This window comes from Equus przewalskii, chromosome 10 (assembly GCF_037783145.1).
Source record: "Equus przewalskii isolate Varuska chromosome 10, EquPr2, whole genome shotgun sequence".
NCBI lineage: Eukaryota > Metazoa > Chordata > Mammalia > Perissodactyla > Equidae > Equus > Equus przewalskii.
In genome coordinates this window covers 36,413,812-36,431,283 of record NC_091840.1, presented here as the reverse complement: position 1 = coordinate 36,431,283, position 17,472 = coordinate 36,413,812, and the positions used below count along the sequence as shown (strand labels likewise).

General features: G+C 38.9%; 1 protein-coding gene across 18 annotated transcripts in view; it reads left to right on the top strand.

Annotated features, from left to right (window-relative positions):
* The window catches only part of ACACA (acetyl-CoA carboxylase alpha), a 280,736-nt gene that overhangs the window by 136,689 nt on the left and 126,575 nt on the right, over positions 1-17,472 (top strand). For all 18 annotated transcript variants that reach the window (XM_070562412.1, XM_070562410.1, XM_070562418.1 and 15 more), the window contains 7 exons: positions 1,130-1,264; positions 1,615-1,761; positions 2,110-2,298; positions 2,998-3,098; positions 4,123-4,211; positions 9,017-9,141; positions 16,483-16,596. In XM_070562412.1, coding sequence (XP_070418513.1) covers positions 1,130-1,264; positions 1,615-1,761; positions 2,110-2,298; positions 2,998-3,098; positions 4,123-4,211; positions 9,017-9,141; positions 16,483-16,596 — 900 coding nt within the window. The remainder of the gene's footprint in view (positions 1-1,129; positions 1,265-1,614; positions 1,762-2,109; positions 2,299-2,997; positions 3,099-4,122; positions 4,212-9,016; positions 9,142-16,482; positions 16,597-17,472) is intronic.

The following is a 17,472-nucleotide window of genomic DNA, read 5'->3' as shown; positions in this document are numbered from 1 at the left end:
TAGCTCTAAAAATAGATACTAGGCAACAGCACTTATTGAGTGTTAGGTGTTATGCTAAGTGCTGGTTGCACAGAAAAAATATGATAGGTGGAGTGGGGTCGCAAAACAGACAAGTAATGAAATGTGAATTCTGAGAGAGCTAAGCAAAAAGTGCAGAGGGCTACCTAACCCACATCAGTGTGGGGCTGGGTAGAGGTGGGTGGATAGTAAGGAAAGACTTCCTGAAAGACAGTCTTTGATCTAAGTTTTGAAAGATCGATAGTAATACACCAGGTGAAGACGGACAGGGAAGAATGTTTAAAGGTGAAGGAACAGCATGTACAAAGGCAGGAAGCTAGGGAGTATGGTATATCTAGGGAACTGCAAGTACATATTGGTATTGCTTGAGAATGGACCAACGTTTAATGGGAAATGGCAAGCAAAGATGCTAAATCAGTAATCAGAATTTGAGATTGTGAAGGACTTCATAAGACACACTGAGAAGTTTAGACCATCCTGAAGACAGTGGGGATTATTGAAGGATTTTACACAGAAAAGTGATATAAGATTTGGGGTCTAGAATGATTGCTTTTAGTGACTTTCTTGGAGGTGTATACCAGGCAGGGAAATCTGTTGAGAGGTTTTTGAAGTAGTCTTGACCAGAAATGATGAGGGCCTAAACCAAAGGGACAGCAAGAGGGGAAGATTTTTGAGAGAGGTTTAGAAGATATACTTGGCTGGGCTTGGTAGTTGGTAGATAAAGGAGAAAGAGGAGTAAAGAATGAGCCTTAGGTTTTGGCCTGGATATCCTAGGTAGATAGACAGAGTGAGCACCTGGATCCGTGAGTGTGAGGAGGCTAAGTTGTTCATCACTTCTAAGTACCAAATAAGTAAAAACACAAACTATGGCAAAATGGATTTCAACGTTAGGAACAGGAAATGTCAGTAGCTGTCATTAATCCCTAAAGCTAGTTCTGAAAAATTTTCTAATTGCCTTCCTTTGTAGTCTGGAGGTTTTGATAGATTCCCATTTTTCTGGATTGAATTAGATATAGTCCAACCTAGATGCTGAGGGAAAAACTGACCTGTTTAAATTATTCGTCTGTGTAAAGAGAGGTCAAACTCTAATTTTATTTATTTTTCATTGTAGGTGATGAAGATGGTAATGACCTTAACAGCTGCAGAGTCTGGCTGTATCCATTATGTCAAAAGGCCTGGAGCAGCTCTTGACCCTGGTTGTGTAATAGCCAAAATGCAGTTGGACAACCCCAGCAAGGTCCAGCAGGTGAGCAGGAAGGTAGTTTTAATATTGTTCTCCAAGAGCTGATTACATGGCGGGTAGTTTGGAGGAGCAAGTGATATTAATGCTTGGTTTGACAGTTTTTCTTAAACTTTTTCCCCCGATCTTATGCCTTGTATTTGTGCCTATAGTATTATGGAACTAGAGTTTGCAAGGGTTACTATAATACGAAGATTCTGTGATTCCCTCATGATGCTTCTTCCATTGACTTTTCCTTATAGTAGGGTATGGTGAAGGGATGTCTTGATCTTGAATGATGAATCTAAGTTGCAGTGGTGTGTTTGTACCCTGAATAGAAGGTAGTGGATGACTTGATCTCTCATTGGGGTTGACAGGCTGAGCTTCACACGGGTAGTCTGCCACGGATCCACAGCACAGCACTCAGAGGCGAGAAGCTCCATCGAGTGTTCCACTATGTCCTGGATAATCTGGTCAACGTAATGAATGGATACTGCCTTCCAGATCCTTTTTTTAGCAGCAGGGTATGAATCATTTCTCTTGGGGAAGGGACGTACAAATAAGGTACCTGTTCTCCAAGATAGTTTAAAAGTTGCATAAGAATTTTTTTTAATAAGGAGGGAAAGAAAGCTATTTGGCCTGGAACTCTCCCATATTTAGTTGTGGGATTTGATGTCTTTAAATCCTTGCTTCTTAGCTGTGTCATTGACTTCACATTTAATTGCAATTTAAACCAGAGAACAAGGGCAGTGTTAGATGCTTATATTGCAGTTTCACAGTAAATACTATATAATAGTGAATTCAGATATATCATTTTATTTGGGTGATTATGGTAATTTTGTCTGGATCCTATTTTATTATTTCCTTCTCAGGTAAAAGACTGGGTAGAGCGGTTGATGAAGACCCTCAGAGATCCCTCCTTGCCTCTCCTAGAATTGCAAGATATCATGACCAGTGTCTCTGGCCGTATCCCCCCGAATGTGGAGAAGTCTATCAAGAAGGAAATGGCTCAGTATGCTAGCAACATCACATCTGTCCTCTGTCAGTTTCCCAGCCAGCAGGTATTTATAGAGTAACACTATCATTTTCTACCGGCTACCAATGCTGGAGTTCATGTTGTGGGATTCCTTCCTATTTGCATCTTCCTTACTATCTGAGTGTTGTGCTTTTGCAGTTTTAAGCATTTTGCCCTTCGCAAAACTGCCTCAGGCTACAAGCCCAATAATGAAAGTGCTGTTTGTGAAATGTAAAGTATCTCTGGTTATGAGAAAAGCATATTGGCCACGTACTCCATAGAGGTTTGTTCTTGGGGCTATGCCCTAATTAGAGGTATTTGGGTGAGTTTAAAGTAGAGGGATATTCATAGTTTTATTATCAGACTTCCTTCCTACCTCAGCAGCATACCTACCCTTTGCCTATAAAGCAAATTTATATTTAGAGAGTAAAGCTGGGCAAGTGGGGAGTAAAGTTTGCACCTTGACCTTAAGTGTATCTTGCCTCTCAGGGCCTCTGGTAGGATGGTAGTTTTTATGATGCACTCTTTAGTTCATCTGGGAAAGAGTGAAAAGAAAGAAAAGTTGCTTGCTTATTTAACACAAGCCCCTAAACTATGTCCAGTAACTTCTAGCTGCTCCCAACAAGTGAAAGATGGTAATTGTCATGTTAAATTATGAAGATTCCTAGTGGTGATGCTATACAAGCTAATGTTTTGGGTCCCTTCATTGAGTTGGGCTTAATTTTTTCCCTTTCTTATGCTTTAGATTGCCAACATCCTAGATAGTCATGCAGCTACACTGAACCGGAAATCTGAGCGGGAAGTCTTCTTCATGAACACTCAGAGCATTGTCCAACTGGTGCAGAGGTACTTACATGTTAACTCCGGATTCTCAGACCTGTCCATCCCCATACTTTCTTTTCTTCTAAGTAGTCAGGAGGAGATTCGACTTAGAGAAATTAGGAAGTACTTGCATCTTAGAAAATACCTTATTATCTTCTAAATATCTTAGACTTGTGAGCTAAAGCTAACGCTCATACTCAATATTTCTGATGACTCCTTTCTAATCTGCATCTTTCTGTCAAATATTAAGGCACAGAAATTTCATTGTTTTCTTTTGCCTTGCAATTTTGCTGAAACTCCTAATTTTTCTTCTGGCACAGGGCCCAATGTGACATTTGTTCTTAGCTTATGGAGCCAACTATTGAATTAAAGGAATATTCACAGAACGTTTTCAACTTTCAGATACTTATAAATTTTTCAGATATCTCTTAGCTATTTCAAGGGTATGGTAATCATTTCTACCAAGCAGTGGGAACTTACCAAGGTATTGTTAGGTAGGGCTATCACGTGGGTTTCTTTGTGTTTTTTTTTGTTTTTTTTGAGGAAGATTAGACCTGAGCTAACTACTGCCAGTCCACCTCTTTTTTGCTGAGGGAGACGGGCCATGAGCTAACATCTGTGCCCATCTTCCTCTCCTTTACACGTGGGACGCCTACCACAGCATGGCTTGCCAAGTGGTGCTGTGTCCATACCCGGGATCAGAACGGGCGAACCCCAGGCCGCCGAGAAGCGGAACGTGTGAACTTAACCACTGTGCCACCGGGCTGGCCCCTCACGTGGTTTTTTATTTTGTTTTGTTCTCCTTTTTTCTCTTTTTCTTTAGAAAAGAATCTTGTCTATAGCCGGGTTTCTTTTAGGCTTGAAATTTAAATTAATCTGGTTAGTTGATTCTAGGCTGGCCCCTGTCCTGCCCTATATTCAGAGGGAAAGCAGTTTGGTAGAAAGTCTAGAAAGTAAATCTGGGCCCCAGGTTTATTGTTTAATAGTCTGTTATTTAGTAGTGTTAACCTCTCAGGTTTTTCAGTGGAGACTTTTTATGTTTGCCTAGGTACCGAAGTGGCATCCGAGGCCACATGAAGGCTGTGGTGATGGATCTGCTGCGACAGTACCTGCGAGTAGAGACACAATTCCAGAATGGTAAGCCTCTTCCTGAGGACTCTGTATCTGAGACAGTTTCTCCTTTACGACTGTGCAACAGCTGAGCTAGTTCATCCTGTCACTAACATTTGTCATTGACGAACTGTCTCCTTTCACCACTCCCTTAAAAACTAAACCTCCATATCCCACGGGTGCCAAAGAAAGAACAACAAAACACAACTTGATGAGCTTATGAATTCAGTGTGCTTCTGGGAAGGACCTGAGATAATTTTTCTAGTAGAGATTAGCATTCACGGTTGATGTCTTCTTGATCTTGTGTAGTGAGAGTTGGTTTATTCATGACCAGGTTGAAATTGAGAAACCGTATCTGAAGAGCTTGCCTCTCAGCAGCTAATCCATGGATTGGACCATAGGCATCTGAAAAAGGCTCAGATTTTCTAGTATTTTTTAGTGTATCATTTAGGTGGAATTTATCCCTGGCTTTCTCTGAAGAGCTTCACTAAATGATGTCTAAAGTTTCTAAATGTGAAACACCCTGGCTAAGATGTTAAAGGTACATATTGCTGATGTTGCTTCCTGCCACAAGATGGCAGTGAAACACCATAGAATTTGAAATATTTTCTAATGTTTTCTTCTATTTTGATCCCTTTTACATCCTTTAAAGGATGGCTCTGCCAATCATAACCAGCAAAAATCCTCAAGTAAATATGAGCAAACTGAATCCAGCAGTATATACAATATCAAAATCAAGTTTGCTGTATCCCACTTTAATTAATGCAAGCCTGATTAATATTAGAAAAACCATTTAATGTAACTTATCATTTAATAGATTAAAAGAGGAAAAAGTGTGGTCATCATCTCAAGATATGGGGGGGAAGCATTTAAGAAATTTAATATCCATTCATGGTAAACTCTTGGCAAACGAAAAATGAAATGGAATTTCTTTAATTATGTGAAGATCTTCCACAAAAAAATCTATAGGATACATACATCATACATAATGGCAAAATGTTGACAGCATTCTTCTTTTGTTTTTGAGGAAGATTAGCCCCAACATCTGCCAGCAATATTCCTCTTTTTGCTGAGGAAGATTGTCTCTGAGCTAACATCTGTGTCCATCTCCCTCTACTTTATATGTGGGACGCCTGCCACAGCATGGCTTGATAAGCAGTGTGTAGGTCCACGCCCAGGATCCGAACCAGTGACTTTTGGGCTGCCGAAGCAGAGGGTGCTCACCCAACCACTAAGCCACTGGGCTGGCCCTCCGAAAGCATTCTTTTTAATATTAGGAATAAGACAAGGACACCTGCTATCACTGCTTCTATTCATTGTCATACTGGATGTCTGAACCAGGGCAGTAAGAGAAGAAAAAGAATTAAAAGGTACAAGGACTGGAAAGGAATAAGGAAATAAACCTTCCACTATTAGATATGATATGATATCTACCTGGAAAGCCTCAGAGAAGCCACGTATTTATTATTAGAATTATTTAAAGTATAACAAGGCTGCTGGATATAAAAGTTAATGTAGAAAATTCAAATGTATTTCTTTATGGTATAACTGTTGTTTAGAAAAGCAATTTAGAAAAATATGTCTTTTAAAACAGTGACCAAACTGACCCAGTAGCATAGTCGTTAAGTTTGCATGCTCTGCTTTGGCGGCCTGGGGTTTGCTGGTTTGGATCCCAGACGCAGACCTACCCACTGCTTATCAAGTCATGCTGTGGCAGGCGTCCCACATATAAAATAGAGCAAGATGGGCACAGATGTTAGCTAAGGGCCACTCTTCCTCCGCAAAAAAGAGGAGGATTGGCAGCAGATGTTAGCTCAGGGCTAATCTCCCTTAAAAAAAAAAAAAAAGGCAACCCAAAGTGAAACACTAAGGAATAAGTCTAACAGAAAATGTACAAGCCTCTTTTGGAGAAAAATTATAATCAGTGGACAATAATCAAGAAGACCTAAATAAATATTGTGGTCTTAGGTTGGAAAATACACTTGCAAAGTATTGATTCTCCCTGAATTCATCTGTAGATTCAATCACATTCTGATAAAAATCCTAGTAGGATATTTTCATGGAATTTGTCAAGCTACTTCTAAAATTTGCATGAAAGAAAGGTTTGACAATAACCAAGATACTTCTAAAGAAATACAAGGTGGAGGGATTTGTCCAAATATCAAGATTTGCTATAAAGCCATGTTAATGAAGAGATTCTAATGTTGGTTAATAGACCAATGGAAAATAGCAGCCCAGAAACAGATCCACACATATGTGCAAACTTACTTTATAACAGAGCAGACATTGTAGATCATGAGGAAAGGGTATACTTTTCAATAGATGATACTGTGACAATGGGTTATTCATTTGCAAAACCGAAGAAGGAAATTGGATCCCTACCTTACACCATACACACAAAAATCAATTCCAGATAAGTTAGAGACTTAAACATGTACTAAAGAGGCAAAACTACTAAATTTTTTGGAGAATATCCTCATGACCTCAGAATAGGAAAGATTTTGTCATAAAAGACACAGCAAGTGCAAACTATAAAGGAAAAGGTTGATTAATTCAACCCCACTTAAGAACTTCTGTTCATGAAGAGATAATAGACTGAAGACACAAGCCACAAAGTGGGAGAAAATATTTACAAAACATATACCTAACAGAAACATTAGTACCTAGAATCTATAGAGAACTAGTGTGAATCAATAAGTAAAAGACAACCTAATACAAAAATAAACAAAAGATATAAAAAGATAATTCACAGAAAGGGAAACACAAATGATCCACAAACTTATGAAAAGATGTTCAGTCTCATTACTAATAAGAAAAATGTGGACAAAACAACAAGGAGATTGGCAAAAATTAAAAAGTCACATGATCTTCTTTCCCTGTTTCTGTAATTGGAAGTACAAATTTCTAAAGTGCAGACCACTTTGGAAAACGGTTTATCAATACTTAATAGAGGGGAATTTTTTAAGACTCTTGAACCTAGCAATTTCACTCTTAGATAATATATCCTAGAGAAACTCTTACACATGTTATTAGGAGACATATTCAGGATTCTTGTGGCAGCATTGTTCGTAATAGCAAAAAAGATAGGAAACAATCCCAAAATACACAAGTAGAATAGATAATTGAATTCTAGCATATTTCTACGATAGATTACTATACAGCAGTGAAAATGGGTAAACCAAGGTGCACATGTGAACAAAAGAATCTCAAAAACGTAACGTTAAGGGAAAGGAACAAGTTACAGAAGGATCCATACACAGTGATTCCATTGTTATCATTGAAAAACAGGAAAATGAAACTATATATTTGTGATAAAAGTAAAGAAAAAAGCAAAAGAATGATTAGCATAAAATTCAGCTTAGTAGTTGTTTCTGAAAAGGAGCGCATAGGATCCTTCAAAGATACTAAAGATACTCTTAACATAGATGGTAGTTACATGGGTATTTATTTTATTTTTCTGAATGTATATTTCACCATTAAAAGTTTTTAAAAAGAGAACACGTGGTATCATTACTTGCTTTCTGCTTAGTGTCTCCCCTGCCTACCCCAGGGTAAATATTCTTTTTATTTGCCGTGGTCCTCTTAATTCCTGTTGCCAAGATCTATTTCTGTTCTCACTTCAAAGCTAAGTCTTGGTCAGGAAAAATATGAATTCATATAGGATAACCAATTTTTAAACAGCTTCTATTTTGTTCTAGTTTCATTTTGAAAAAAAAAATCTTATGTCAATCTCTAGTATTTAAAACAGATAAAAGCAGAGTTGACCTGATTGAATGTACTCAATATTCTAGGAATCCATGGTAATGCCACTGTTCTGATTTGTAACTTAATATGGAGTCGGAACTGAAGTGGTAATCCTTCCCTAGTTTCATAAAATTCTGACTCTTGAGGCTATTCAAACACTAATTCTCCTTTACTTGGAAACTTAATTCTGAGGTACAGTGTTTTCTAAAGAACTGAATATTGCTTATATCCCACCATAGATATTACTACAGTATACCTGAAGCTTATGCTTCTGTTGCAAAACATAGCTTTCCCAGCCAGAACTAACCTGCCCCTGGTGGCCTTATGAAAGACCAGTGAAAATATACATAACTGTACTCTCCCTACAGACCTTTTGACTTAATGCAAGGTTCTCCTTGATCTATGCCTTAGTGTGGATTTGGAATTCTTAAGTATTGCTTAGCTGTTTTGTGGACTTAACAGAGGAAAATGTTGATTGCGGAGGTAGCAGCCATCCTTCTTGAAGATATTAATGATTGTTTATATGGTTTTATTTTTGCTAAAACTGTTCCTTCTACTTAGGATGAAACATTTTCAGTGAGTCACACGTGGAACCAGAATTGCAAACTGGGGTATACTCTAAAGATCATCAGGTTTAATGTTATTGACATTTCTTGTTAAGAAGCAGAATCCTCTTTTCTAAGGAGATCATTCCAGGGAGCTAAATGAGAGGCTCTAGAGTAAGGGTGGGAGTTAGAGTTGTCCGCAACCCCTCAGACTCTAAAGCACACCCTCCCTTCACCTCCCAATGTTTTTTAATGAAAATGAGGCCAAGAGAGGTAAAGTGATTTGCCCAGGAGCACATAGTAAGTTGGTAACAGAGCTAGGCTTTGAGCCCAGGGCTTATACCAGATTGCCTGACTCCTAGTCCAGCATTCTTTTTCCTAAACCACGCTGCCAACTCTGTACAAATCCATCTAAGAAAATTCTTAAGGTGTTTGTTCTCACTGCTTATCAGGTCCATTATAGACCTATTAAAAACAAATAAATGGCATGTAAACATGAATATTCATACATGGATGAGGACCATTTCTTTTTGTTACTTGCAGGTCACTATGACAAATGTGTGTTTGCCCTTCGGGAGGAGAACAAGAGTGACATGAACACTGTACTGAATTATATCTTCTCTCACGCTCAAGTCACCAAGAAGAATCTTCTGGTCACAATGCTTATTGTGAGTATCATTTTTCAGAACCTTTAAGGATGGTTGATGGAATGAAAAAGCATTTCTTCTCATGGCTGTGGTCAGAGAAAAACGCCTGTCTTTTTTTGTTGTTGTTGTTAAAGATTGGCACCTGAGCTAACAACTGTTGCCATTCTTCTTTTTTTTTTCCCCCTGCTTTTTTCTCCCTAATTCCCCCCAGCACATAGTTGTGTATTTTTAGTTGTAGGTCCTTCTGGTTGTGGCGTGTGGGACACCCCCTCAACGTGGCCTGACAAGTGGTGCCATGTCCGTGCCCAGGATCTGACCCAGCGAAACCCTGGGCCGCGGGAAGCAGAGCGGGCGAACTTAACCACTAAGCCATGGGGCTGGCCCACCTCCTGTCTTTTATAATTGTGGGTTGAGTGGTACTTGGGTTGTGCATTAACAGTTTCTCACATCTACCTTTGTCCTTGACCTGAAGGAACCTGCTCTGGGGGGAAAGGATTGATCTGGCTATTTTGCATATAGTGGTGCACAGGAACTCAAACCTCTTCACTCTACTTAGAGATGCCCTGTGCTTCTCCATTCCTACTTTCACTCATGACAGTAGCTTTAAAATTTAGTCTTATCTAGCCAGTGTACTTTTTCATTATAACTCTTATTTGTTCCGTGAATATAAGCAATGGCTCTCATGTCCAAAACTTAAAAACCAAAAACAACTGTTAGAAATCCAGTACTGTCCCTCCTCTACCAAAGAAATTTAAATTTATTATGGGCTTTTTTTGTTCCCTTTCTGTTTTATTTACATGGAAATCTGAGCTTCAATTATTGTATTGGTAGTAGATACATGCTTTTATCTCCATAACCTAGTACTATGAGAATTAGTAGAAAGTAGGAAAGAGAGGTGAGACTAGTAAATGTGAATAGGACTAATGTACATTTGACCAGTGGGTAGAATTTTTGTGGGCTTGAGGATTTTTAAAGATGATTTGTAAGTCCTTCACCGCTAGATTTTTCTGGTTCAGTTAATTCTAGGAATCAGAGAACAATAGGACTGACTATTCTTAGAGTCCCCCACCCCATGAACAATTGCATGCTGCTGCGTGTTTGTATTTTTGAGGGGCGTATGGTACCTTTTTGCTCCTAGAGTTTCCTTTCTTGTCCCTTTGTGGAATTGGCATGTTTGGTACTTTAATTGCATCATTTCTTTTTGGAGGAAGAAAACTAAATCTTCACTGCTTTTTTTTTATTTCATAGTTCAGAATGAAGGGAAACTATCTACCTCACATCTCTGGTTAGCGACAGTGCCACTCACTGAGTTATCTGCCTAGCTGGTTAACTCTCAAGGATATAACATTTTTTAGAATAGCCACTTTTAAAAATATGTAATTACAGGGAAAGTTCATTACCTTTGCTACTGTAGAAGGGCTAGATGGTGGGGAAAACAGAAGATGCATCTGAAAGGAAAAAAAAATATCAGCACTATGTAATATTTCAACTTCCCCAAGTGACAGAGTTCAGCAAAGAAGTGATACAATCTATGACAACTTGCTATTTTTTTTCCTCAGTCAAAAGAGGGAAGAAATTTCTGACTAGTTAGATTTTTTTTTTTTAATTTTAATACAAGGATTGCTAATTCTCATTTGGATAAAGCCAAGACTTTCTCGCAGAAAAGGGAAATGATGAGGAAATGGAAGAATCTGTCAGTTTGGACCTAAAATGGGGTGGAATTTGCCTTTTTAGGAAGTTAATTATGGTGAGTTTTCGTTTTATTATGATTACCTTTTTAAGGACTTAACAGTTTTCTGCACTAAAAATAGACCAAAGCCCAGAATCCTTGGAGCAGCAGAAGAGTAATGATCGTCCAAGACTGTCGCTGGGTTTCTTAAATTCTAATTTGTAAGATATAGGGGCTCGGCTCGCTCCTTTTGCGGAGTGATTGTAAGTAACGCTTGCCTTAAGAATCTCATTATTGGAACACGGAGCCATATTTCCTCTGAGAATTCTGGAGTAGCTTTGAGCCGGGGCTGTTCATTTCTCAAGTAATCACGTTGGTGTGATGGAGAGAGAAAATGGCAGCTGTTCGGAGCTCAGGCCTTCAATTTTCTTCAGAGTCCAGTCACTCAAGTGTGTAATTACACGGGGGGTGCTGCAGAGGCGTTGGGCCCTGTCAGAGAACTGGTTTGAGGCTTTGCTTTCTGCTTTTGCCAGTCAGGACAGGCAGAAGCCAATGGGACTCTGACTTGCTGCTGTTCTTTTTTCCCCCACCCTGTCATACTGATTACTTCTTACCTGCATGGATAGTACCCAAACTTTCTTTCCAGCAGGCTGAACTCTTTGGAGAAAAGAGCTGTTTGTTAGTGTTTGGGTTTGGATGAATAGGATGAGGAAGAGAGGGGGAGGGAGAGGAGGAAGAAGGTTGAAGATGTGAACCAGAAAGATGGATTTGTCCTTTTCTTTTTTCTGGCATTTCACATTTTTCTTTAAAGAAACACAACAAAACAGTAAACATAATAGGCTCTGTAGGTTTTCATATAATTAAATTTCTTTTGAAATATCAGTTATTTTCACCTCATCTTAGAGGATTGGAAATCAAGAAGTTAATTGATATGATTGAGGGACAGCTAACAGTGATTTACGGAGCAGGGATGAAAGCTCAAAAGGTGCTCCTTTCTGATCTGATATTACTGAATACCAGACATGGGCCTCCTCTTTTCTTCTTTGGCAATGGTCAGGTCCCCCATCCCCACCTCGCGTCTGCGTTAATGGTGGTACTAGTCAGAGCCATTTTAGTTGTTTGGATTATTCAGTTTCTGTAGGTGTTACTGTCTTTCACACGTATCACCTGGACATGGTAGCATTTGTTTCCCCCAGCTTGGGCTCTCTGTTGGTTCCCTTTTCTTTGCTTACCTTGCTTTCCTAATTGATGATTATGTGCCTGGCATTTCACTCTCTGCTTTCTAGTAAGTAGGAATGTTGATGGTGTGCTTTGCTGAGCTAGATGATTTTTTCTGGGGCTTTTGAACCTAGAGGAGAGGGATCAAGAATATCTGGCTTCCGTGAATCAATGTTATAGAAGATGGGTTGCTCCAAAGAAGCCTTCGTCACTTCTAGGTACTAGCATAACTTGCCTGGTGGTAACTTGCCTCAAGGACTCTCAAACATATTTCTTCTAATCTTTCACCCTATGTGGAATGCAAGAGATAAAGTAAAATGCATAAATCCTGTCCAGTTTCCTCCATTTGGAGGAACATCGTGCCACAATGAAAAACAAAGTCTGAAAGACTAATGGTAAGTGATTTGGGTGTTTTTTTGGTTTGTTTTTATTTTTTTGCTGAGGAAGATTCACCATGAGCTAATACCCTCTGCCAGTCTTCCTCTTTTTGTATGTGAGCTGTCACCACAGCATGGCCACTGACAGATGAGTGGTGTAGGTCTGTGCCCAGAAACCGAACCCAGGCCACTGAAGTGGAATGTGCCGAACTTAACCACTAGGCCACTGGGGCTGGCCCAAGTTTATTTTTTGAAAGCTCTTATATCTTAAGTTTAGTTTTATAGGAAAAAGTTAGAGCTGAGAACATTGTTTTTGTTTATTTAGAGATATTTAAGGGACTGTTTAGCCAAATTAAGCAATTTCTTTTTCTTTTTTTAAAAAATTTTAGTTGTCCTTTTTCTCCCTGAAGCCCCCCAGTACATAGCTGTGTATTTCTAGTTGTGGGTCCTTCTGGTTGTGGCATGTGGGATGCCACCTCAGCATGGCTTGATGAGTGGTGCCATGTCTGCACCCAGGATCCGAACCGATGAAACCCTGGGCCGCCAAAGCAGAGTGCGTGAACTTAACCACTCGGCCACAGGGCCAGCCCCCAGCAATTTTGTACCAATAAAAAGCATCAACATCCTCATAGCTGTCTAGATAGCAAAGTACATAGCCGATAGCCACTTTGATGCTGAGAAGTCTTCCCCTCACTACTTATATCTTATTTCTGGTATGGTCCACATGATATTAACTGTGCTTCCTTATGAGTAGTGACATGCCTAGGAGCCTCTGATTTGATTTAGACAGGGAGCATTTAAAATGCTGATCAGCGCCTTTGCTTCCTCCCCTTAACATGACTGCAAATAATTTTGTCCAGTGTGTAAGTAAAGAAAAGTCTTTCTCAGTGAACCCAAGTTTACTGAATAAGTGTGATTATAACAATTTCTTGTTAAATCTGTCCCATGACATCCTTAGAATGTCAGAACATCCAGCTGTGACTGGAAGAAGCTGCCAGTTCATTGCTGACACTGGGATTAGTGCCTCACCCAGCTGAATAATAGTTACTGTCTTGAGAACATTATACATTAGGTCACATTCTCTACATTTTGAATTGCCTTCAAATCTTAGTATGCTAAGATGAAATTGGACTATATTGGGCTCTTCTTGCAGTCAACTGTATAACTTTGGCTATGGATTTGACACTTAAGCATGTTTGTTATAATTCTGCAAATCTGAACTATTCCCTGTGGTTAGGCACCATCCAGGTTAAGAATAAAAACAAATAACTTTGTGGTACTAATCTTAACTGTTACTGAATAATAATTTTTACTTCAGCCTTCAGATTTATGCAAGTGCCCTGTAATCCCAAAATCAGCAGGTAGGCTCATTAAACGAACCTCCTTATGTTGAGGAAACACATCTGCTGACATAGTCGCCGTTTAATGTCATTGTTACAAAATGTCCACCAGGATTGGATGGTGACGTTGGGCTGTCCAGTTCCCCAAAGGAAGCCTGTCACTAGGATAGAGGGCTGTAAGCTTCCTTTTTGGATGTTTGCATCTTAGGATGGGTGGTTCTGATGAACAGAATGGTCTGCCATCCCCTGGTGGTTTCTTTCAGCACGTAAACACTCTGTCTAGGTCAAGGACAAGAGAGGATTGCGAAGATTACTGTACACATAGTTTTCTATTGCCAATCTTTTTCTAAGTATTAATGACAACAATGGAGAAAATAATATTTGAAAAGAAAATTTCCAAGTCAAGATAAACTAATGAAATTAGTGGTTTATTCATACTCTGTTTGATATTTCGTATCCCAGAAGGATCTGTTTTTTGAACTTTATCAAAAGGAGCCCACAAAGATTGTCAGTTGGTGATTGTGAATGAAAAATTACTTCTATATTATTTTTTCTAAAGTCCATGGTTCACTTTTCTTACAGACACTGTTTATTTTTCCCTACCCTGTTTCTCAGTCCTTTTTTCACATAGTAGAAAGATGAAACGGAAAAATGGTTTTTAGAAAAAGTAGTTTTGTGTGTTTTGTTAAGTTAGAACATGATCTGTAGTTAGGTAAGAGGATAATGCCACTTTTATTTGTTTGTTTTAGTTTAATCTCAAAAGGTAAACCTGAATTTCCTTTCAAGGGAAAACATTCTATACCAAATCTGATATAGGTTGGGTAAGTGGCGAGTGTTCCTATACTGTCATGTTGGATTTTGTTGTTAATGTTGAGACTTTAATCTGGTTATTTGCCAAGTAGCTGAGTTGTATTATCCAAGACCCTTTTTAGGTTTTTAGATCTTTCAGTGGATCTGATGATTGAAGTAAGTCCTCAGAAATGAATGTTTGTTCTCTATTAGGAACATTAGGTAAAGAGGGATTTCGGAAGAAAGAACTTATCTTGGTTTCCCTACCTGCTGTTGTCTCTTCTTTCCTTTTGTGTTTTTGTGGTCTTGTTTCTGGTGATTTTATATATTCCCTTGAAATTCTGTTTTGCTCATTAGATCTCAACAAAGGTGAGACTGAATTGCCTTTTCTCCCTCCTCTTTGCTTTTATGCCCTAGGATAGGTGGAAAGGTCCTCAAGTCTGTGACTACCTGCTCAACCAAACCCTGGATTCATACTCATTTTAATAGGAGCTTATCTTCTTCCCACTCAGATGAGTGAATTCCCTGCATTAAATAGGTGAAAACAATACTTGAACTTTCTTAAGTATAAATCCCATCATGTGTTTTACAACTCTGGACAGTTGGAGCAGACCACTGGTTGGTGGATTGGCGAACCAGAAAGTATTTCCTGCTTTAAAATGTTTGAGAAGCCTTCTTTCCAGCATAACAGTGTTGAGTACTCCAAAACTCTTTACCCTGTGGTGTGGACGGTAGTAGGGGTTGTGGAAAAAGTGTTTTGGGAAATGCATATCTTCCCCCAAAGTCCCAAGATTTTATTTATACTACTGTGGTAGAGGACTATAAAGAGTCTCGCTGACATGGGGAAGGTTAAGTATGAAATGGAGGTTCTTCAAGAAAAAGGCTGATAATCGAGGTATAGGGAAGATTAAAAAGCAACAACAGGAAGCCTTTTGAGGTCTGATCATCTTTCATGTCCTGTTGATAGTAGAAGGAGAATGAAAATTCACTAAAATGTAAAGGCAGTTATTTCAAACTGAGTAGAAGGAACTATACCTAAACGTGTGTATTTTATATGGTGTGGTGTTAAGAACTACTACTACAAATAGCTCTGTAAATTTCGAAAAGGACAGAAGTTTGTGAAGACTGTCTGCTTTTTCAGCTTAGATGAAAATTACATGGATAATGGATGAATTTAGGGAATAAACTGATATTCCACTGGAGAAGAAGTATTTTTCTCAAAATAAGATACAGATTTTTTTCTTAATTTTTAATTTTTAGGAGGGTAAGGACCCAATACCGAATACACTATGGATAAGTAAGAGCTTGGTTTTTTCCTTCTAATTCCTCTAAGGATTCACCATGTTTAGATATCATGGAATGACTCTTGGTACAGCAAGAGGATAAATGATTTTGAGTTCAGAATTGTCAGAAAATAAGATGGTGTTTTTATTTAGTGTGTGTTTATAAATGAATAACTTGTTCTTTTGTTTCTGCTTTGCAACCTTCTGAGGTGCTGAATATTTGGTTTGTGGAATGAAAACCACCAGAAGTGGTTCCTTTTGCCTTATTCTGCCTTCTTTCCAAAAGTGGGGGAGGGAACAGAAAAGCCTTTAGTCCCTAGATTATTTAAAACCTCTTAAAACTTTGATCGTCTGTTATTTCTTACTCAGAATCCCCTGACCCCTTTTAATGGTCTCTGATGGTTTCTTCTGCATGTTAAAAGTATAATGTTGATTTATAAAGAAATACATTAGGAATTTTGAATCTGAGTGACTGAGGGATTTGGGCTGCTTCTCTTTAGCAGCAGCTTCCTCTGGGATCTTCTTTACCACATTATTTGGGATAAAAATAGCAGAACGTTTGCATTTTCTTATTAATCCAGCTATGTTCAACTTTGTTTTTATTCGCTTTTCCCATTTCAAAGTCCTGTCCACCTCAGTTCTTTTTAATGTGGATGTGTATGTTCTTGTTCCACGTTAATAATTAGGATCAACTGTGTGGCCGAGACCCTACTCTCACTGATGAGCTGCTGAATATCCTCACAGAGCTAACTCAACTCAGTAAGACCACCAATGCCAAAGTGGCACTTCGAGCACGCCAGGTAAGGGCATGTATTGGTTATCTTGGGAGAGGAATGATTTTCATAGATTGGGCAGTCCTAGAAACAATTAACTTTTACTCAATCATCTTACAAAGATCATGCAGTTTTTTGTCTATGTCTCATTGACCTCAGAACAAATGTTTTCATTTGGTATATGTTTTTTAAAGAAAAAGGAAAAGATTAACATTGAGTTTTTTAAAATAGCAGCCCTTTCCCCATTATAAAATCCTGTTTTTGTTTCCTACCCTTCCTAGTAGCTCTGTGATAATAAACCAGAGCCATGTGGAGGAAAGGAAACTGAGGGAAGGCAATAGACTCAATATTTCTTACTTCCCAAAGGGAGTTTAGAAGTGCTGAAAACTTTTAATTGTATAGGAAAAAATCAAGTGTGGAAAGCAGAAAGATGATGAAATCAATCTTAGGTGATAGCAATCAGAACAACCCCAGAGAAGTCCAGTTAGTTTCACCCTGTAGTCTTCATATCCATTCCAAAAGGTTTCAGCAGGGAAGCTGAGTTGGTGCTCCCTTTGTGTTTCTGTGCATGGGCATTGACAAGGAAGCAGCATTTGAAGCTGTTCAGTGACCTTCTGCTTTCTCTACAATTGTATCCATGTCACTGAACTACTACAAGTTATTGAACCTCTCAGAGACCTACTGAGAGTGTTCAGGTCCTACCGTGTGTCTGTTTGTTTGTGACACTGCTTTCACTCTCTTGCCCATCACATGCATTGGTGTTACATCCTGACGCCTTCTCCTTGGTACTGAGTACCTGGGGCTGTCAGAGCAGCTTTTCCTAGTCTTTTTTTCCACTTCAGAGTTGCAAAAGGTTAGCTCTGCTGCATCCACCTTCCCCACAGCTGCTCCCTGCCAGACCCG